Genomic DNA, 24,815 nt, shown 5'->3' with positions numbered 1-24,815 from the left:
CAGAGAGTATATAACCCCGATCTGTATATATAGAGTATATAACACCGATCCGTATACAGAGAGTATATAACCCCGAGCTGTGTACAGAGAGTATATAACACCGATCTGTATACAGAGAGTATATAACACCGAGCTGTATACAGAGAGTATATAACACCGATCTGTATACAGAGAGTATATAACACCGAGCTGTATACAGAGAGTATATAACCCCAAGCTGTATACAGAGAGTATATAACACCGATCTGTATACAGAGAGTATATAACACCGAGCTGTGTACAGAGAGTATATAACACCGATCTGTATATAGAGAGTATATATAGAGTATATAACACCGATCTGTATACAGAGAGTATATAACACCGGTCTGTATACAGAGAGTATATAACACCGATCTGTATACAGAGAGTATATAACACCGATCTGTATACAGAGACTATATAACCCCGAGCTGTGTACAGAGAGTATATAACACCGATCTGTGTACAGAGAGTATATAACACCGAGCTGTATACAGAGAGTATATAACACCGATCTGTATACAGAGAGTATATAACACCGATCTGTATACAGAGAGTATATAACACCGATCTGTATACAGAGAGTATATAACACCGATCTGTATACAGAGAGTATATAACACCGATCTGTATACAGAGAGTATATAACACCGAGCTGTGTACAGAGAGTATATAACACCGATCTGCATACAGAGAGTATATAACCCCGATCTGTATACAGAGAGTATATAACCCCGATCTGTATATATAGAGTATATAACACCGATCCGTATACAGAGAGTATATAACCCCGAGCTGTGTACAGAGAGTATATAACACCGATCTGTATACAGAGAGTATATAACACCGAGCTGTATACAGAGAGTATATAACACCGATCTGTATACAGAGAGTATATAACACCGAGCTGTATACAGAGAGTATATAACCCCGAGCTGTATACAGAGAGTATATAACACCGATCTGTATACAGAGAGTATATAACACCGAGCTGTGTACAGAGAGTATATAACACCGATCTGTATATAGAGAGTATATATAGAGTATATAACACCGATCTGTATACAGAGAGTATATAACACCGGTCTGTATACAGAGAGTATATAACACCGATCTGTATACAGAGAGTATATAACACCGATCTGTATACAGAGAGTATATAACACCGAGCTGTGTACAGAGAGTATATAACACCGATCTGTGTACAGAGAGTATATAACACCGAGCTGTATACAGAGAGTATATAACACCGATCTGTATACAGAGAGTATATAACACCGATCTGTATACAGAGAGTATATAACACCGATCTGTATACAGAGAGTATATAACACCGATCTGTATACAGAGAGTATATAACACCGAGCTGTGTACAGAGAGTATATAACACCGATCTGTATACAGAGAGTATATAACACCGATCTGTATACAGAGACTATATAACCCCGAGCTGTATACAGAGAGTATATAACACCGATCTGTATACAGAGAGTATATAACACCGATCTGTATACAGAGAGTATATAACACCGAGCTGTATACAGAGAGTATATAACACCGAGCTGTATACAGAGACTATATAACCCCGAGCTGTATACAGAGAGTATATAACACCGATCTGTATACAGAGAGTATATAACACCGATCTGTATACAGAGAGTATATAACACCGAGCTGTATACAGAGAGTATATAACACCGATCTGTATACAGAGAGTATATAACACCAATCTGTATACAGAGAGTATATAACACCGAGCTGTGTACAGAGAGTATATAACACCGATCTGTATACAGAGAGTATATAACACCGATCTGTATACAGAGAGTATATAACACCAAGCTGTATACAGAGAGTATATAACACCGATCTGTATACAGAGAGTATATAACACCGATCTGTATACAGAGAGTATATAACACCGATCTGTATACAGAGAGTATATAACACCGATCTGTATACAGAGAGTATATAACACCGATCTGTATACAGAGAGTATATAACACCGATCTGTATACAGAGAGTATATAACACCGATCTGTATACAGAGAGTATATAACACCGATCTGTATACAGAGAGTATATAACACCAAGCTGTATACAGAGAGTATATAACACCGATCTGTATACAGAGAGTATATAACACCGATCTGTATACAGAGAGTATATAACACCGATCTGTATACAGAGAGTATATAACACCGATCTGTATACAGAGAGTATATAACACCGATCTGTATACAGAGAGTATATAACACCGATCTGTATACAGAGAGTATATAACACCGATCTGTATACAGAGAGTATATAACACCGATCTGTATACAGAGAGTATATAACACCGATCTGTATACAGAGAGTATATAACACCGATCTGTATACAGAGAGTATATAACACCGATCTGTATACAGAGAGTATATAACACCGAGCTGTGTACAGAGAGTATATAACACCGATCTGTATACAGAGAGTATATAACACCGATCTGTATACAGAGACTATATAACCCCGAGCTGTATACAGAGAGTATATAACACCGATCTGTATACAGAGAGTATATAACACCGATCTGTATACAGAGAGTATATAACACCGAGCTGTATACAGAGAGTATATAACACCGAGCTGTATACAGAGACTATATAACCCCGAGCTGTATACAGAGAGTATATAACACCGATCTGTATACAGAGAGTATATAACACCGATCTGTATACAGAGAGTATATAACACCGAGCTGTATACAGAGAGTATATAACACCGAGCTGTATACAGAGAGTATATAACACCGATCTGTATACAGAGAGTATATAACACCGAGCTGTGTACAGAGAGTATATAACACCGATCTGTATACAGAGAGTATATAACACCGATCTGTATACAGAGAGTATATAACACCAAGCTGTATACAGAGAGTATATAACACCGATCTGTATACAGAGAGTATATAACACCGATCTGTATACAGAGAGTATATAACACCGATCTGTATACAGAGAGTATATAACACCGATCTGTATACAGAGAGTATATAACACCGATCTGTATACAGAGAGTACATAACACCGATCTGTATACAGAGAGTATATAACACCGATCTGTATACAGAGAGTATATAACACCGATCTGTATACAGAGAGTATATAACACCGATCTGTATACAGAGAGTATATAACACCGATCTGTATACAGAGAGTATATAACACCGATCTGTATACAGAGAGTATATAACACCGAGCTGTATACAGAGAGTATATAACACCGATCTGTATACAGAGAGTATATAACACCGATCTGTATACAGAGAGTATATAACACCGATCTGTATACAGAGAGTATATAACACCGATCTGTATACAGAGAGTATATAACACCGAGCTGTATACAGAGAGTATATAACCCCGAGCTGTATACAGAGAGTATATAACACCGATCTGTATACAGAGAGTATATAACACCGATCTGTGTACAGAGAGTATATAACACCAAGCTGTATACAGAGAGTATATAACACCGATCTGTATACAGAGAGTATATAACACCGATCTGTATACAGAGAGTATATAACACCGATCTGTATACAGAGAGTATATAACACCGATCTGTATACAGAGAGTATATAACACCGATCTGTATACAGAGAGTATATAACACCGAGCTGTATACAGAGAGTATATAACACCGATCTGTATACAGAGAGTATATAACACCGATCTGTATACAGAGAGTATATAACACCGAGCTGTATACAGAGAGTATATAACACCGAGCTGCATACAGAGAGTATATAACCCCGATCTGTATATATAGAGTATATAACACCGATCTGTATACAGAGAGTATATAACACCGATCTGTATACAGAGAGTATATAACCCCGAGCTGTATACAGAGAGTATATAACACCGATCTGTATACAGAGAGTATATAACCCCGAGCTGTATACAGAGAGTATATAACACCGATCTGTATACAGAGAGTATATAACCCCGAGCTGTGTACAGAGAGTATATAACACCGAGCTGTATACAGAGAGTATATAACACCGATCTGTATACAGAGAGTATATAACCCCGAGCTGTATACAGAGAGTATATAACACCGATCTGTATACAGAGAGTATATAACCCCGAGCTGTGTACAGAGAGTATATAACCCCGAGCTGTATACAGAGAGTATATAACACCGATCTGTATACATTTATTTTGAGTACTCACCATGTTTTGATTGATGTAGAATATGGTTGTTTTTTATTTTTTATTTAAAGTATATTACATCACTTGCGGGTTCCACTGTCACGTTGGCCAGGGGAGGCGCTAATGGAGCACGATCTGGGCTCTCTTAGCTTTAATGGAGGACAGGGGAGACATGGGGGCTCTAATAGACCCCGAGTCTCATTAATGAGAACCTATCACCAATTGGATCACTTCTGGTTCCTTATGTGATAAAAAATAAAGTTTTGTGAAAAAAAAGTTTAAAAAAATAAAAAACTACACCCAAGCATTTAATCCCCCCCCCCCCCAAAAAAAAGCTGGGCACCTGCATACATAAGAATGTGACCGCATGTGCCGGGGGCGCCTGTGCACAAAGTACACACGTGTTATATATGACGGCGCACAGCGACAATTCTAGGACCTTTATTCACAGATAATTCTAAACTGATGACTTATGAAGGCGATTAAAGCGCCCCCTATGGAAATTTTAGGGTAGTGAAGTTTGTCGCCACAGTTTTAAAGCTAGACATGTTGGGTATCTATTCGCTCGGTGTAAAGTCATCGTTTTCATTTACCAAACATGTAGCTAAATGTTGCGCTTGTGCCCTAAAATGAACTTTGGTGTATTTTATACGGCAATGTGGCAGCGGAAGGGTTACCGGTCTATCGATACCAGAAAAATGATAAAAGCCCCCCAGATTAGGAAGCCGATTATCGATAATTGCGGATCCTGTGACTTCTTCATATCGCCATGGTTACTCATAGAAGCGCCATCCCATAATACTCTCCTTTGGATGGAGACATCTGGAGATCTATAACCGATACGTCTGCGTTTGGATACTTGGAAGATGAAATCTCATTTCTCGGTCTTCCACGCGATTCGCTCACATCCTCCCACCTCTTCCTGCCGACAAACCTTCTCTGATAAGAAATCTGAAGAGAGAAGAATTCTGTACCAATGTACTAAATGATTTCCTCTACATCTCACCCACAGAGAGACAAGAGAGCCCCATACCGGTGCTGAGGCAACCAGAGTGTATAAGTGTATGGTGGAGCTCAGGCCCAGATCTAGGGGGGTGCTGGGGGTGGGCTATGACCCCCCCCCCCCAGATTTTAGTTCTGTGCCCCCCCTAAGAGTCCATCCACTGATCCCCAAGGCTTTATGATGGAACAATTGATCTAAAGGGGACTCTAATGGGGACAATTGATGTAAGGGGGACTTTGATGGGGACAACGGATGTAAGGGGGACTCTGATGGGGACAATTGATGTAAGGAGCACTCTAATGGGGACAATTGATGTAAAGGGGACTTTGATGGGGACAACTGATGTAAGGGGGACTCTGATGGGGACAATTGATGTAAGGGGGACTCTGATGGGGACAATTGATGTAAAGGGGACTTTGATGGGGACAACTGATGTAAGGGGGACTCTGATGGGGACAATTGATGTAAGGGGGACTCTGATGGGGACAATTGATGTAAGACTGTCTCTGATGGGGACAATTGATGTAAGGGGGACTCTGATGGGGACAAATGATCTAAGGGGGACTCTGATGAGGACAATTGATCTAAGGGGGACTCTGATGGGATCAATTGCTCTAAGGGGGACTCTGATGGGGACAATTGATCTAAGGGGGATGCTGATGGAGACAATTGACATAAGCGAGGCTTTCATAGGGGCAGTTGATATAAGGGGACTCTGATGGGAACAAATGCGGATAATTGATTTAAGTGGGCACTCTGATGGAGACGATTGATGTAAGGGGGATTCTGATGGGGACAATTGATGTAAGGGGGATTCTGATGGGGACAATTGATGTAAGGGGGATTCTGATGGGGACAATTGATGTAAGGGGGCACGCTGATGGGGACAATTGATGTAAGGGGGCACTCTTATGGGGACAATTGATGTAAGGGGGCACTCTTATGGGGACAATTGATGTAAGGGGGCACTCTTATGGGGACAATTGATGTAAGGGGGACTCTGATGGGAAAAATAATGTAAAGGGGCACTCAGATGAGGACAAATGATGTAAGAAGCACCCTGATGGGGACTTACTGATGTAAGGGGGACTCTGATGGGCACAATTGATGTAAGAGTGTCTCTGATGGGGGCAATTAATGTAAGTGGGTTCTCCAGTGGGGACATTTGATGTAAGGGAGGCTTGGAGGGGGGCAGTTGATGTAAAGGGGGCTTTGAGGGGGGCAGTTGATGTAAGGGAGGCTTTGATGGGGGCAGTTGATGTAAGGGAGGCTTTGAGGGGGGCAGTTGATGTAAGGGAGGCTTTGATGGGGCAGTTGATGTAAAGGAGGCTTTGAGGGGGGCAGTTGATGTAAGGGAGGCTTTGAGGGGGGCAGTTGATGTAAGGGAGGCTTTGAGGGGGGCAGTTGATGTAAGGGAGGCTTTGATGGGAGCAGTTGATGTAAAGGGGCACTCCGATGTGGACAATTTATGTAAGGAGGTTCTCTGACGCAGACAGTTGATGTAAGGGGGCACTCTGTTGGGGACACCTGATTTAAAGGAGAACTCTGATGGGGACCATGATCTAAGAGACCATTCTCAGTTCAGTCTTGCACCGCCTCTGCACTACCCGTCAGTCGTTATTTCTGGGTTGGGACTGGGGGTACAGAAGTGCGCTGAGTGAACGGGGAACGCGGGTTCCCTACATCTCTATCACGGTGTTGACATTTTGCCCCCTGACTTTTTATAATGCACCCCCAGATCAGATATTCTGGATCACCATCACGGTTCAGACAGAAGGCGGGAATTTTTTTTTTTGCCAGAGCCTCTAACCCCCTAATTAGAGGCTCTGGGGCTACAGAACTAAATTAATAACATTACTCAGGATTTATATAGTGCCAACAGCTTGGAAGTGCAGTAGAGTTGCAATACAACTCAATACAGGAGGGTCAGGAGGGTCCTACTCGTAAGAGCTTACACTCTAAAGGTAGCGGCAAGCGATTTGTACGATGGAACCTTGCGGCGTCTCTGCGGAAGGTGGTCTCGAGGTGTAAATTCAACTTCGGAAGTCGCTGGTAAATCAGAACATATCTCTGGTGAAGATCAAACTTACCAGAAACCCACCACAAGCCCTCCGAACATCTCCATTCACTGCTATACACCCCGCCCCCACGTACACACATCTATACACAGAGCCCCCACCCCCCCCCCCACTTACACACATCTATACACAGAGCCCCCCCCCCCCCCACACATACACAGATCTATACACAGAGCCCCTCCCCCCACACATACACACATCTATACACAGAGCCCCCCCCCCCCCCCACTTCATAGACATACCGGCTGATCCAATAGCATAAAACAGTAAGGAGTTGCAAAAGTATATATATTTTTTATTACAGATATTTATATGGTGCTGACAATTCACACAACACTTTACATATATTGTACATTCACATCAGTGCCTGCCCCAAGGAGCTTCCAATCTAAAGTCCTCCCTTCAGACAGCCATACACTATACAATCTCCTCTACCACAACCAAGTAATATGAGGACAAACTGAAACAATCTATTTAATTAGTAGCCAATCAGGTAGGCCCTTGCACTGTATAGGTAATGGTAGGTCTAAAGGAGATTACCGTTTCCTGGATTATAATGCTACATAGCCGCTGGGGCTATAATTGTGTGACCTGACAAAATGTCTGGCAGGGGTAGCAGTCGGGTGGCGTGGGACCAGCTAAGCTCAGCAGGGACCAGTGGGGGTGCGGAGGGATTCCAGTGTCAGTTCAGCTTTTCATTTTTTATGAAAAGGTGAATTTACCCTTTAATGGTCTATTGCAGGGATATGCAATTAGCTGACCTCCAGCTGTTGCAGAACTACAAGTCCCATGAGGCATAGCAAGACTCTGACAGCCACAAGCATGACACTCAGAGGCAGAGGCATGATGGGATTTGTAGTTTTGCAACAGCTGGAGGTCCGCTAATTGCATATCTCTGGCCTATTGTCACAATGATGAAGGACTGAAGGACTTCCAGAGTAGGAAGCCAACTACCGATAATTCTCTGAGCCGCATCCCGAAGGATTCTTCATATCGCCATGGTTACTCTTAGAAACGCCATCCCATAATAATACTCTCCTTTGGATGGAGATATCTGGAGATCTATAACCGATACGTCTGCGTTTTGGATACTTGGAAGACTAAATCTCATTTCTCAGTCTAAGTATTCCACGTCATTCGGTCACATCCTCCCACCTCTTCCTGCCGACAAAGCTTCTCTGATAAGAAATCTGAAGAGACTTTCTTTGTGTTCGGGATGAGAGAAGAATTCTGTACCAATGTACTGTAAATGATTTCCTTTACATCTCACCCACCCACAGCAGGTGCTGCAGAGCCTTCCGTCATACATGATGAGACAATAGACCTCAGAGCCCAATACCGGGGAGGAGGGGCAGCCTGTTTTTTGAGCCAGAAAGCAACCAAAGTTCAACAGTTTATGGTGGGTTCAAGCTCTCGCTCCTGGACCTATGAGCTGAGGGCAGGAGATTTCCCCTCCTGGAGATTATATTCAGAAAGAGGTGGTGATGCTCGTGACATTGATGACCTGATGATATGGCTAAATGTTAAAGTCAATGCCAAAGACCCAATATGACCATATTGCCATATTAGGCCAATAAAATTGATCTAATATGGCCATATAGTCATGTTAGATCAATGAAATTGACCTACTATGTCCACATGGCCATTGTAGGCTGCTGACATTGACCTAATATAGCCACATGGCCACGTACATTGACCTAATATGGCCGCATGGCCAAGAAGATTGACCTAATATGGCCACATGGCCAAGAACATTGACCTAATATGGCCACATGCCCAAGTACGTTGACCTGTTACAGCCACATGGCCAAGTACATTGACCTAATATAGCCTCATGGTCAAGAACATTGACCTAATGTGGACACATGGCCAAGTACATTGACCTATTACAGTCACATGGCCAAGAACATTGACCTAATGTGGACACATGGCCAAGTACGTTGACCTAACATGGCCAAGTACATTAACCTAATATAGCCACATGGCCAAGTACATTAACCTACTATAGCCACATGGCCAAGAACATTGACCTAATATGGTCATATGACCAAGTACATTGACCTTTTACAGCCACATGGCCAAGTACATTGACCTAATATAGCCCCATGGCCAAGAACTTTGACCTATTACAGTCACATGGCCAAGAATATTGACCTAATGTGGACACATGGCCAAGTACATTGACCTATTACAGTCACATGGCCAAGTACATTGACCTATTATAGCCACATGGCCAAGAACATTGACATAATATGGCCACATGGCTAAGAACATTGACCTAATATGGCCACATGGCTAAGAACATTGACCTAATATAGCCACATGGCTAAGAACATTGACCTAACATGGCCAAGTAATTTTAACTAATATAGCCACATGGCCAAGAACATTTACCTAATATGTCCCCATGGCCAAGAACATTGACCTAATATGGCCCCACGGCCAAGAACATTGACCTAATATGTCCCCATGGCCAAGAACATTGACCTAATATGTCCCCACGGCCAAGAACATTGACCTAATATGTCCCCATGGCCAAGAACATTGACCTAATATGGCCCCACGGCCAAGAACATTGACCTAATATGGCCACATGGCTAAGAACATTGACCTAATATAGCCACATGGCTAAGAACATTGACCTAACATGGCCAAGTAATTTTAACTAATATAGCCACATGGCCAAGAACATTTACCTAATATGTCCCCATGGCCAAGAACATTGACCTAATATGGCCCCACGGCCAAGAACATTGACCTAATATGTCCCCATGGCCAAGAACATTGACCTAATATGTCCCCACGGCCAAGAACATTGACCTAATATGTCCCCATGGCCAAGAACATTGACCTAATATGGCCCCACGGCCAAGAACATTGACCTAATATGTCCCCATGGCCAAGAACATTGACCTAATATGGCCCCACGGCCAAGAACATTTACCTAATATGGCCCCATGGCCAAGAACATTGACCTAATATGTCCCCATGGCCAAGAACATTGACCTAATATGTCCCCATGGCCAAGAACATTTACCTAATATGTCCCCATGGCCAAGAACATTGACCTAATATGGCCCCACGGCCAAGAACATTGACCTAATATGTCCCCATGGCCAAGAACATTGACCTAATATGTCCCCATGGCCAAGAACATTGACCTAATATGGCCCCACGGCCAAGAACATTAACCTAATATGTCCCCATGGCCAAGAACATTGACCTAATATGTCCCCATGGCCAAGAACATTGACCTAATATGTCCCCATGGCCAAGAACATTGACCTAATATGTCCCCATGGCCAAGAACATTGACCTAATATGTCCCCATGGCCAAGAACATTGACCTAATATGGCCATGTGGCTATAGTAGGGCATCGTCAGTGACCTAGTATTGGCATGTCACCATATTAACTCAATAATGTTACAGTTATCTCTGCCCCTTTTTTTAGTAAATCAGCCCAAATGTCTTTGAGGATTATGGCACACCACAGTACGATCCTCCCATTGTCTGAAGCTGAACATTCTACAAACAGCTAAAGGAACTTTTTTACCTGCCAAAAAATGAATAATTCTCTTCAAGCAGCACCCCTACCAAACAGCACAGCTGGGTTGGCGGCCTCGCTTTTCTCCATTGCTGTTAAAGCAGACAACAATAACATATTGCCCCCCCAGACAATATTAAAAAGCTGACATTGTAAGTATTTATTTGCCTAAAAGTAATTTTCTTTCTTTTTTTTTTTTTTTTTTTTTTATCCTCCCCCCTTCTTCAATTCTCTGCTGTGTGAAAATGAGGATTATTTTTTTTATGAATGATATAAATCAGTGCAGAGCAGCAAAAACAAAACAAAATATTTATATATTGTGAATTTAAATCCAAAAAAACAATAAAACAATTAAAAAAACAAAACCTTGTACATTTATTTATTTATTTGTTTATTGTTTTTTGGATTTAAATTCACAATATATAAATATTTTGTTTTGTTTTTGCTGCTCTACACTGATTTATATCATTTATATCATTTTAGTTGAGGTGTTGTGAAATCACAGTGGTTGGCGGGTCAGCAATTTCTTATATATATTTTTTTTTATTTTTTTATTTTACATATTATTTGTTGTCTTTTGCGCTGATTGTTTTATTCCTTTTTATATATTTATGAATACAAGACATTATCTGATTGGAAGAGAAGATTGCTATTATATTTTTATTATTATTTGGGATATATATATATGGTCCCGACTCCCGAGGTGTAAATTTAACCTCGGAAGCGGCTGGTAAATCAGAATATATCTCTGGTGAAGATCAAACCCACCAGGAGCCCACCACAAGCCCTCCGAACATCTCCATTCACTGCTATACACCCCGCCCCCACCCCCACAGATCTATACACAGTGCCCCCCCACACAGATCTATACACAGAGCCCCCCCCCCCACAGATCTATACACAGAGCCCCCCCACACAGATCTATACACAGTGCCCCCCCCCCCCCACAGATCTATACACAGAGCCCCCCACAGATCTATACACAGTGCCCCCCCACACAGATCTATACACAGAGCCCCCCCACACATCTATACACAGAACCCCCCCAACAGATCTATACACAGAGCCCCCCCACACAGATCTATACACAGAGCCCCCCCCCCCACAGATCTATACACAGAGCCCCCCCACACAGATCTATACACAGAGCCCCCCCCCCCACAGATCTATACACAGAGCCCCCCCACACAGATCTATACACAGAGCCCCCCCCCCCACAGATCTATACACAGAGCCCCCCCACACATCTATACACAGAGCCCCCCCAACAGATCTATACACAGAGCCCCCCCCGACACATCTATACACAGAGCCCCTCCGACAGATCTATACACAGAGCCCCCCCCCCGACACATCTATACACAGAGCCCCTCCGACAGATCTATACACAGAGCCCCCCCCCCCACACATCTATACACAGAGCCCTCCCCACACACATCTATACACAGAGCCCCCCAACAGATCTATACACAGAGCCCCCCCCACACAGATCTATACACAGAGCCCCCCGACAGATCTATACACAGAGCCCCCCCAACAGATCTATACACAGAGCCCCCCCACACACATCTATACACAGAGCCCCCCCATCTATACACAGAGCCCCCCCCACACATCTATACACAGAGCCCCTCCCACACATCTATACACAGAGCCCCCCCCACACATCTATACACAGAGCCCCCCCCACACATCTATACACAGAGCCCCCCCACACATCTATACACAGAGCCCCCCAACAGATCTATACACAGAGCCCTCCCCACACACATCTATACACAGAGCCCCCCCATCTATACACAGAGCCCCCCCCCCCACACATCTATACACAGAGCCCCTCCGACAGATCTATACACAGAGCCCCCCCACACACATCTATACACAGAGCCCTCCCCCACACATCTATACACAGAGCCCCTCCGACAGATCTATACACAGAGCCCCTCCGACAGATCTATACACAGAGCCCCCCCACACACATCTATACACAGAGCCCCCCCTCAGATCTATACACAGAGCCCCCCCTCAGATCTATACACAGAGCACCCCCCAGATATATACACAGAGCCCTCCGACAGATCTATACACAGAGCCCCCCCCACACATCTATACACAGAGCCCTCCGACAGATCTATACACAGAGCCCCCCCCCACACATCTATACACAGAGCCCTCCGACAGATCTATACACAGAGCCCCCCCCCACACATCTATACACAGAGCCCTCCGACAGATCTATACACAGAGCCCCCCCACACACATCTATACACAGAGCCCCCCCTCAGATCTATACACAGAGCCCCCCCTCAGATCTATACACAGAGCACCCCCCAGATATATACACAGAGCCCTCCGACAGATCTATACACAGAGCCCCCCCCACACATCTATACACAGAGCCCTCCGACAGATCTATACACAGAGCCCCCCCCCACACATCTATACACAGAGCCCTCCGACAGATCTATACACAGAGCCCCCCCCCACACATCTATACACAGAGCCCTCCGACAGATCTATACACAGAGCCCCCCCCCACACATCTATACACAGAGCCCCCCCAACAGATCTATACACAGAGCCCCCCCACACAGATCTATACACAGAGCCCCCCCACACAGATCTATACACAGAGCCCCCCCACACAGATCTATACACAGAGCCCCCCCCCACACATCTATACACAGAGCCCCTCCGACAGATCTATACACAGAGCCCCCCCACACATCTATACACAGAGCCCCCCCAACAGATCTATACACAGAGCCCCCCCACACAGATCTATACACAGAGCCCCTCCGACAGATCTATACACAGAGCCCCCCCACACATCTATACACAGAGCCCCCCCCCCACACATCTATACACAGAGCCCCTCCGACAGATCTATACACAGAGCCCCCCCACACATCTATACACAGAGCCCCCCCAACAGATCTATACACAGAGCCCCCCCACACAGATCTATACACAGAGCCCCTCCGACAGATCTATACACAGAGCCCCCCCCACACATCTATACACAGAGCCCCCCCAACAGATCTATACACAGAGCCCCCCCACACAGATCTATACACAGAGCCCCTCCGACAGATCTATACACAGAGCCCCCCCCACACATCTATACACAGAGCCCCCCCCACACATCTATACACAGAGCCCCCCCCTCAGATCTATACACAGAGCCCCCCCCCCCCACACATCTATACACAGAGCCCCCCTCCCCACACGTCTATACAGAGAGCCCCCCTCCCCACACATCTATACACAGAGCCCCCCCATCTATACACAGAGCCCCCCCCCCCCCCATAGACTTCCCAGCTGATCCAATAACAGGAAACAGTAAAAATGTCTCAAAATGTATTTTATTTTTTATTACAGATATTTCTATAGTGCTGACAATTTACAGACATTGTACATTCCTCTCAGTCCCTGACCCAAGGAGCTTACAATCTAAGGTCTCCATAGCTGATCTGATTGTACAATCTCCTCTCATAAAACCGTGTGATGTGAGAAAACATGAAACAATCGATATAGTTGGAACCAGATCAGGCGGCCCCGGCACTACATAGTCGATGGCGGGAGATTGTACAATCAGATTGTATGGTGTATGGTTGGCCTTATGATGGAGGACGTCTAGTGGCAGTGGGGGGGAATCTGTGGATTTCACTGTCCAGTCAGGGGCTGGGGGCGGGACAAGCCTGGTTTAGAGGAAGTGGGTTGGCTGGTCATCAGACTAGGGGGGCATCTAGGGGCAGAAAAAAGTACTGAGGGGGGAGCGTGCTGATAGGAGGAGAGAGCAGAGTGACCGGGAGATGAGCTCACCACTGTCCAATAGCAGGCTTGGGCCACGTCTACCAATTATCTCACAGATAGGAATGTGTATCACGTTCTTCTGCACTGATTTTCTGGGTGTCTTTGATATGTTTTCTGTATTGACTGTACCCCCCCTCCCCCACCCTGTGGTCTCCGTCACCTTCCTATATTCCTTTGCGCTTGTCGTCTCTCCTGCCCCTGTATGCCTGTGGTCTCCCCACAACAACAGGAAACCTTCGATGGTGTGTGCCGGGAGAGAGGATACTAGGAGCGGAAGACGGGGGAGGGTGGTACCCACAAAACCACTTCAGACCCCCCCAGTCCTCCGGCTCCGTCTGCCAGAATCAAACGCACTGCGGTCTGCCGCTCCGACCTGCGCGCCCTGCACGACCTGCACACCCTGCACACCCAATTCTAGGATGGTGGCAGGAAATATCTCTGATTGTTGTATCCATAATCTGTACAAAATGTAACCAAAAAATCTTCCCCCATTTGTCCCCCCAAATATTGTACTGGGCGCCCCATATGTCCCCCAAATACTGTACTAGACACCCCATATGTCCCCCCAAATATTGTACTGGGCGCCCCATATGTCCCCCCACATATTGTACTGGGCGCCCCATATGTCCCCCCAAATATTGTACTAGACACCCCATATGTCCCCCAAATACTGTACTAGACACCCCATATGTCCCCCAAATACTGTACTAGACACCCCATATGTCCCCCACATATTGTACTGGACACCCCATATGTCCCCCCAAATATTATACTAGACACTCCATATGTCCCCCAAATATTGTACTAGACACCCCATGTGCCCCCCAAATATTGTACTGGACACCCCATATGCCCCCAAATATTGTACTGGACACCCCATATGTCCCCTCAAATATTATACTAGACACTCCATATGTCCCCCAAATATTGTACTAGACACCCCATGTGCCCCCCAAATATTGTACTGGACACCCCATATGCCCCCAAATATTGTACTGGACACCCCATATGTCCCCTCAAATATTGTACTGGACACCCCATATGTCCCCTCAAATATTGTACTAGACACCCCATATGTCCCCTAAAATATTGTACTAGACACCCCATATGTCCCCCCAAATATTGTACTAGACACCCCATATGTCCCCCCAAATATTGTACTAGACACCCCATATGTCCCCCAAATATTGTACTAGACACCCCATATGCCCCCCAAATATTGTACTAGACACCCCATATGTCCCCCCACATATTGTACTAGACACCCCATATGTCCCCCAAATATTGTACTGGACACCCCATATGCCCCCAAATATTGTACTAGACACCCCATATGTACCCCCACATATTGTACTAGACACCCCATATGCTCCCCCAAATATTGTACTAGACACCCCATATGTCCCCCCAAATATTGTACTAGACACCCCATATGTCCCCCCACATATTGTACTAGACACCCCATATGTCCCCCCAAATATTGTACTAGACACCCCATATGCCCCCAAATATTGTAGTAGACACCCCATATGTCCCCCAAATACTGTACTGGACACCCCATATGTCCCCCCAATTATTGTACTAGACACCCCATATGCCCCCCAAATATTGTACTGGACACCCCATATGTCCCCCAAATACTGTACTGGACACCCCATATGTCCCCCAAATATTGTACTAGACACCCCATATGTCCCCCACATATTGTACTAGACACCCCATATACCCCCACATATTGTACTAGACACCCCATATGTCCCCCAAATATTGTACTAGACACCTCATATGTCCCCCACATATTGTACTAGACACCCCATATGTCCCCCCAAATATTGTACTGGACACCCCATATGTCCCCCAAATATTGTACTGGACACCCCATATGTCCCCCAAATATTGTACTAGACACCCCATATGTCCCCCCCAAATATTTACCAAACACCCCATATGCCCCCCACATATTGTACTAGACACCTCATATGTCCCCCGCATATTGTACTAGACACCCCATATGTCCCCCCAAATATTGTACTGGACACCCCATATGTCCCCCAAATATTGTACTGGACACCCCATATGTCCCCCAAATATTTACCAAACACCCCATATTTCCTCCCAAATTTTGTACTGGACACCCCATTCCCCCCAAATATGTATCCAACACCCCATATGTCCCCCCAAATATTGTACTGGACACCCCATATGTCCCCAAAATACTGTACTAGACACCCCATATGTCCCCCAAATATTGTACTGGACACCCCATATGTCCCTCATATATTGTACTGGACACCCCATATGTCCCCCCAAATATTGTACTGGACACCCCATATGTCCCTCATATATTGTACTAGACACCCCATATGTCCCCCACATATTGTACTAGACACCCCATATGTCCCCCCAAATATTGTACTAGACACCCCATATGTCCCCCACATATTGTACTAGACACCCCATATGTCCCCCCAAATACTGTACTAGACACCCCATATGTCCCCCCAAATACTGTACTAGACACCCCATATGCCCCCCCAAATACTGTACTAGACACCCCATATGTCCCCCCAAATACTGTACTAGACACCCCATATGTCCCCCCACATATTGTACTAGACACCCCATATGTCCCCCCACATATTGGGGTCTCTGACCTCTCTCTCTTTATCTCCTAATATTAGTAATCTTCTTTCTTACAGGAAGTCTGTTTATCTGCGGACGGGGTGTTGGGGTCACCCATAGGCAGTAGTCTTGTATTGATCAGAGTTGGTCCTATGATAAGAGTCCTATGATCACTGATCAATATTCAGGCTATACAATGATTGATTGGCCTCACCGGGGAACAAGTGATTTTTGGGCCAATGGCGGATACAGGACAGCGATTCTCCCGCGTATGATTGGTGACACACAACGCTCTGTAACTGATATGATGATCGGATATTTGAGGCACAAATCATGATTTATCAATATTATTGATTGATCACTATTGTATATGTTCATATTTTAGGGCCGGATAAGAAAATTCTGAATATTTGTGAGATTTGTTTGTGAATTATAATATATAGAATGATATAGATGGTAATAATTGTGAATGGAATTCCCCCGCACTGGAGATGGTTTGGTCCAAGGCCGGCTCATTATCTCATTTCTCGCGTTGGATACAAATCTTCATCACAGGAAAACGTTACATTTTGTTATTCTCTAGTAAATGTTTTTCTTCTTTCCATAATCAGAAACTCCAATAAATAGAAGAGATTCTCTATCAAGATTTGGAGACATGAAGAAGCTGCATGGAGTCGGCGTTTGTCTTCTGTATCTGCAGACATGTGAGTGTGACACCAGGCAAACCATCGGGGACAACATAGGGGCTCCTTCACCTGGGAGGTGGGGTGGTAAAAGCATGTGGCGCACCGTGGTTTTACTGCAAGCTGGCCAAAGTATCTCTGTATGTTTACTAATAGATACATTCCTATATCATCATGCATTAAAAGTGTATCTACTCCAGAGATAGGACTATAATTCTACCACTTTCCAAGACCTCAGTGTGACGAATCCCTGTCCTCAACAGGTCTATGTCCACCATAAATGCTTCCTCCGCCCAGAACCAGCACTATCTAAGACCCCTTAGCCCACCCAGTCACCAACTGTACCCCAGTGTAGAGTGAACAACAACATCAAACTCCTTTATTCCAGCACATGTTACCACAGATATACAACTCAGAGACACTCTCCCCCCCCCCCCCACCTTTGGATTCAGGGCGGGGTAAACTGTCCAATCACAACAGACACACAGGTCAGGTGTATTCAAATTTCTCATCAGTAAACAGTCTTATCAGCAGGGAGAGGTGTTGGAGGAATTTTCCCCCCACCAATCTCACAGCTGATCTACATACACATCCCATAATATCCAAGGCAGACAGACACAATAGAACATTGGAATACAGCCACACCCCAAACCATCACAGCAAAGAGTCCACAACATCATGAGACACCACACAATATATACATATATACAACATTCCAGTGTGGCTGTACAGTGTGTCTAAATAGCACAGATCCTAGTGGGGTTCTTTGTTTTAGATATGTATTAACTTTTTTTCTCCCCTTTGATATAAAATTCTGTTTTTAAATTTCAGACCTTTATCTGGCGTCTGGTGAAAGTTTCATATATCAGGCCGGTGACCGGGCCACATTGCCATGCAGTTTTCCTGGGGACATCGAGTGGAAAAAAGACGGCGAACGTCTTTTGAAAACCGGAAAAAGTAAATCCTTTGGCATTGCAATAAAGGATAAAGCAGGTGAGAGTATTATATATGATGTCCTATCATTTCCCTCTCTATTATTATATATGATGTCCTATCAGTTCCCCTTCTATTATTATATATGATGTCCTATCATTTCCCCTTCTATTATTATATATGATGTCCTATCATTTCCCCTTCTATTATTATATATGATGTCCTATCATTTCCCTCTCTATTATTATATATGATGTCCTATCATTTCCCCTTCTATTATTATATATGATGTCCTATCATTTCCCTCTCTATTATTATATATGATGTCCTATCATTTCCCCTTCTATTATTATATATGATGTCCTATTATTTCCCTCTCTATTATTATATATGATGTCCTATCATTTCCCTCTCTATTATTATATATGATGTCCTATTATTTCCCTCTCTATTATTATATATGATGTCCTATCATTTCCCTCTCTATTATTATATATGATGTCCTATCATTTCCCTCTCTATTATTATATATGATGTCCTATCATTTCCCTCTCTATTATTATATATGATGTCCTATCATTTCCCTCTCTATTATTATATATGATGTCCTATCATTTCCCTCTCTATTATTATATATGATGTCCTATCATTTCCCTCTCTATTATTATATATGATGTCCTATCATTTCCCCTTCTATTATTATATATGATGTCCTATCATTTCCCCTTCTATTATTATATATGATGTCCTATCATTTCCCCTTCTATTATTATATATATGATGTCCTATCATTTCCCTCTCTATTATTATATAAGATGTCCTATCATTTCCCTCTCTATTATTATATATGATGTCCTATCATTTCCCCTTCTATTATTATATATGATGTCCAATCATTTCCCTCTCTATTATTATATATGATGTCCTATCATTTCCCCTTCTATTATTATATATGATGTCCTATCATTTCCCTCTCTATTATTATATATGATGTCCTATCAGTTCCCTCTCTATTATTATATATGATGTCCTATTATTTCCCTCTCTATTATTATATATGATGTCCTATCATTTCCCCTTCTATTATTATATATGATGTCCTATCATTTCCCCTTCTATTATTAGATATGATGTCCTATCATTTCCCTCTCTATTATTATATATGATGTCCAATCATTTCCCTCTCTATTATTATATATGATGTCCTATCATTTCCCTCTCTATTATTATATATGATGTCCTATCATTTCCCTCTCTATTATTATATATGATGTCCTATCATTTCCCCTTCTATTATTATATATATGATGTCCTATCATTTCCCTCTCTATTATTATATATGATGTCCTATCATTTCCCCTTCTATTATTATATATATGATGTCCTATCATTTCCCTCTCTATTATTATATATGATGTCCTATTATTTCCCTCTCTATTATTATATATGATGTCCTATCATTTCCCTCTCTATTATTATATATGATGTCCTATCATTTCCCTCTCTATTATTATATATGATGTCCTATCATTTCCCCTTCTATTATTATATATATGATGTCCTATCATTTCCCTCTCTATTATTATATATGATGTCCTATTATTTCCCTCTCTATTATTATATATGATGTCCTATCATTTCCCTCTCTATTATTATATATGATGTCCTATCATTTCCCCTTCTATTATTATATATGATGTCCTATCATTTCCCCTTCTATTATTATATATGGTGTCCTATCATTTCCCCTTCTATTATTATATATATGATGTCCTATCATTTCCCTCTCTATTATTATATATGATGTCCTATCATTTCCCTCTCTATTATTATATATGATGTCCTATAATTTCCCTCTCTATTATTATATATGATGTCCTATCATTTCCCCTTCTATTATTATATATGATGTCCTATCATTTCCCCTTCTATTATTAGATATGATGTCCTATCATTTCCCCTTCTATTATTATATATATGATGTCCTATCATTTCCCTCTCTATTATTATATAAGATGTCCTATCATTTCCCTCTCTATTATTATATATGATGTCCTATCATTTCCCCTTCTATTATTATATATGATGTCCTATCATTTCCCTCTCTATTATTATATATGATGTCCTATCATTTCCCCTTCTATTATTAGATATGATGTCCTATCATTTCCCCTTCTATTATTATATATATGATGTCCTATCATTTCCCTCTCTATTATTATATAAGATGTCCTATCATTTCCCTCTCTATTATTATATATGATGTCCTATCATTTCCCCTTCTATTATTATATATGATGTCCTATCATTTCCCTCTCTATTATTATATATGATGTCCTATCATTTCCCTCTCTATTATTATATATGATGTCCTATCATTTCCCTCTCTATTATTATATATGATGTCCAATCATTTCCCCTTCTATTATTATATATGATGTCCTATCATTTCCCTCTCTATTATTATATATGATGTCCTATCAGTTCCCTCTCTATTATTATATATGATGTCCTATCATTTCCCTCTCTATTATTATATATGATGTCCTATCATTTCCCCTTCTATTATTATATATGATGTCCTATCATTTCCCCTTCTATTATTAGATATGATGTCCTATCATTTCCCTCTCTATTATTATATATGATGTCCAATCATTTCCCTCTCTATTATTATATATGATGTCCTATCATTTCCCTCTCTATTATTATATATGATGTCCTATCATTTCCCTCTCTATTATTATATATGATGTCCTATCATTTCCCCTTCTATTATTATATATATGATGTCCTATCATTTCCCTCTCTATTATTATATATGATGTCCTATCATTTCCCCTTCTATTATTATATATATGATGTCCTATCATTTCCCTCTCTATTATTATATATGATGTCCTATTATTTCCCTCTCTATTATTATATATGATGTCCTATCATTTCCCTCTCTATTATTATATATGATGTCCTATCATTTCCCTCTCTATTATTATATATGATGTCCTATCATTTCCCCTTCTATTATTATATATATGATGTCCTATCATTTCCCTCTCTATTATTATATATGATGTCCTATTATTTCCCTCTCTATTATTATATATGATGTCCTATCATTTCCCTCTCTATTATTATATATGATGTCCTATCATTTCCCTCTCTATTATTATATATGATGTCCTATCATTTCCCTCTCTATTATTATATATGATGTCCTATCATTTCCCTCTCTATTATTATATATGATGTCCTATCATTTCCCCTTCTATTATTATATATGATGTCCTATCATTTCCCCTTCTATTATTATATATGGTGTCCTATCATTTCCCCTTCTATTATTATATATATGATGTCCTATCATTTCCCTCTCTATTATTATATATGATGTCCTATCATTTCCCTCTCTATTATTATATATGATGTCCTATCATTTCCCTCTCTATTATTATATATGATGTCCTATCATTTCCCCTTCTATTATTATATATGATGTCCTATCATTTCCCCTTCTATTATTAGATATGATGTCCAATCATTTCCCTCTCTATTATTATATATGATGTCCTATCATTTCCCTCTCTATTATTATATATGGTGTCCTATCATTTCCCCTTCTATTATTATATATGATGTCCTATCATTTCCCTCTCTATTATTATATATGATGTCCTATCATTTCCCCTTCTATTATTATATATGATGTCCTATCATTTCCCCTTCTATTATTATATATGACGTCCTATCATTTCCCTCTCTATTATTATATATATGATGTCCTATCATTTCCCCTTCTATTATTATATATGATGTCCTATCATTTCCCTCTCTATTATTATATATGATGTCCTATCATTTCCCTCTCTATTATTATATATGATGTCCTATCATTTCCCTCTCTATTATTATATATGATGTCCTATCATTTCCCCTTCTATTATTATATATGATGTCCTATCATTTCCCCTTCTATTATTATATATATGATGTCCTATCATTTCCCTCTCTATTATTAGATATGATGTCCAATCATTTCCCTCTCTATTATTATATATGATGTCCTATCATTTCCCCTTCTATTATTATATATGATGTCCTATCATTTCCCCTTCTATTATTATATATGATGTCCTATCATTTCCCCTTCTATTATTATATATGGTGTCCTATCATTTCCCCTTCTATTATTATATATATGATGTCCTATCATTTCCCCTTCTATTATTAGATATGATGTCCAATCATTTCCCTCTCTATTATTATATATGATGTCCTATCATTTCCCTCTCTATTATTATATATGATGTCCAATCATTTCCCTCTCTATTATTATATATGATGTCCTATCATTTCCCTCTCTATTATTATATATGATGTCCTATCATTTCCCTCTCTATTATTATATATGATGTCCTATCATTTCCCCTTCTATTATTATATATGATGTCCTATCATTTCCCTCTCTATTATTATATATGATGTCCTATCATTTCCCCTTCTATTATTATATATGATGTCCTATCATTTCCCCTTCTATTAATATATATATGATGTCCTATCATTTCCCCTTCTATTATTAGATATGATGTCCAATCATTTCCCTCTCTATTATTATATATGTTGTCCTATCAATTCCCCTTCTATTATTATATATGATGTCCTATCATTTCCCTCTCTATTATTATATATGATGTCCTATCATTTCCCTCTCTATTATTATATATGATGTCCTATCATTTCCCCTTCTATTATTATATATATGATGTCCTATCATTTCCCTCTCTATTATTAGATATGATGTCCAATCATTTCCCTCTCTATTATTATATATGATGTCCTATCAGTTCCCTCTCTATTATTATATATGATGTCCTATCATTTCCCTCTCTATTATTATATATGATGTCCTATCATTTCCCTCTCTATTATTATATATGATGTCCTATCATTTCCCTCTCTATTATTATATATGATGTCCTATCATTTCCCTCTCTATTATTATATATGATGTCCTATCATTTCCCTCTCTATTATTATATATGATGTCCTATCATTTCCCTCTCTATTATTATATATGACGTCCTATCATTTCCCTCTCTATTATTATATATGACGTCCTATCATTTCCCTCTCTATTATTATATATGATGTCCTATCATTTCCCTCTCTATTATTATATATGATGTCCTATCATTTCCCTCTCTATTATTATATATGACGTCCTATCATTTCCCCTTCTATTATTATATATGATGTCCTATCATTTCCCCTTCTATTAATATATATGATGTCCTATCATTTCCCCTTCTATTATTATATATGATGTCCTATCATTTCCCTCTCTATAATTATATATGATGTCCTATCATTTCCCCTTCTATTATTATATATGATGTCCTATCATTTCCCCTTCTATTATTATATAGGATGTCCTATCATTTCCCTCTCTATTATTATATAGGATGTCCTATCATTCCCCCTTCTATTATTATATATGACGTCCTATCATTTCCCTCTCTATTATTATATATATGATGTCCCATCAGTTTCCTCTCTATTAGGGAGTAATCTGGGACAGTCTGGCCCCCCTTGCATTTGACATGGAATACTGGCCCTTTAAGTGTCGCCGATTATATATGATATTGTTTTTTAGGGAGGAGGAGGGGATGCAGGCATGGTTGTGTGCTGGGGGGGTATAAGATTGAGAGTACAGGGATTGCAAATGATGAACAGGGGTAAAGAAGAGTGAGAGCAGGGGGGAGGGGCAAGTGATGGGGGAGTGGGGCAGAGTGGTAAGTAAGGGGTGTAAGGTTGTGTAGTGGGTAGTAAGAGTGGGGGTGGGCATCCCTCAGAGTTGTAGGAAGGGATGTAGAGTAGGTGAGGTGAGAGCCGTGGCAGTGTGGTAAGAGTG

General features: G+C 41.3%; 1 protein-coding gene across 1 annotated transcript in view; it reads left to right on the top strand.

The window, feature by feature from the left end:
* The window catches only part of CD4 (CD4 molecule), a 90,054-nt gene that overhangs the window by 44,430 nt on the left and 20,809 nt on the right, over positions 1–24,815 (top strand). Inside the window, exons 3-4 of the mRNA XM_077467110.1 lie at positions 17,897–17,989; positions 18,800–18,961. Of these exons, the coding sequence (XP_077323236.1) occupies positions 17,941–17,989; positions 18,800–18,961 (211 nt within the window). The 5' untranslated portion in view covers positions 17,897–17,940. The remainder of the gene's footprint in view (positions 1–17,896; positions 17,990–18,799; positions 18,962–24,815) is intronic.

This window comes from Lithobates pipiens, unplaced genomic scaffold (genome assembly GCF_037356315.1).
Source record: "Lithobates pipiens isolate NorthernLeopardFrog02 unplaced genomic scaffold, aLitPip1_a1.2 Scaffold_47, whole genome shotgun sequence".
Classification (NCBI taxonomy): domain Eukaryota; kingdom Metazoa; phylum Chordata; class Amphibia; order Anura; family Ranidae; genus Lithobates; species Lithobates pipiens.
Note: the sequence above shows the minus strand (reverse complement) of the source record. Positions and strands in the feature narration are given on the sequence as shown.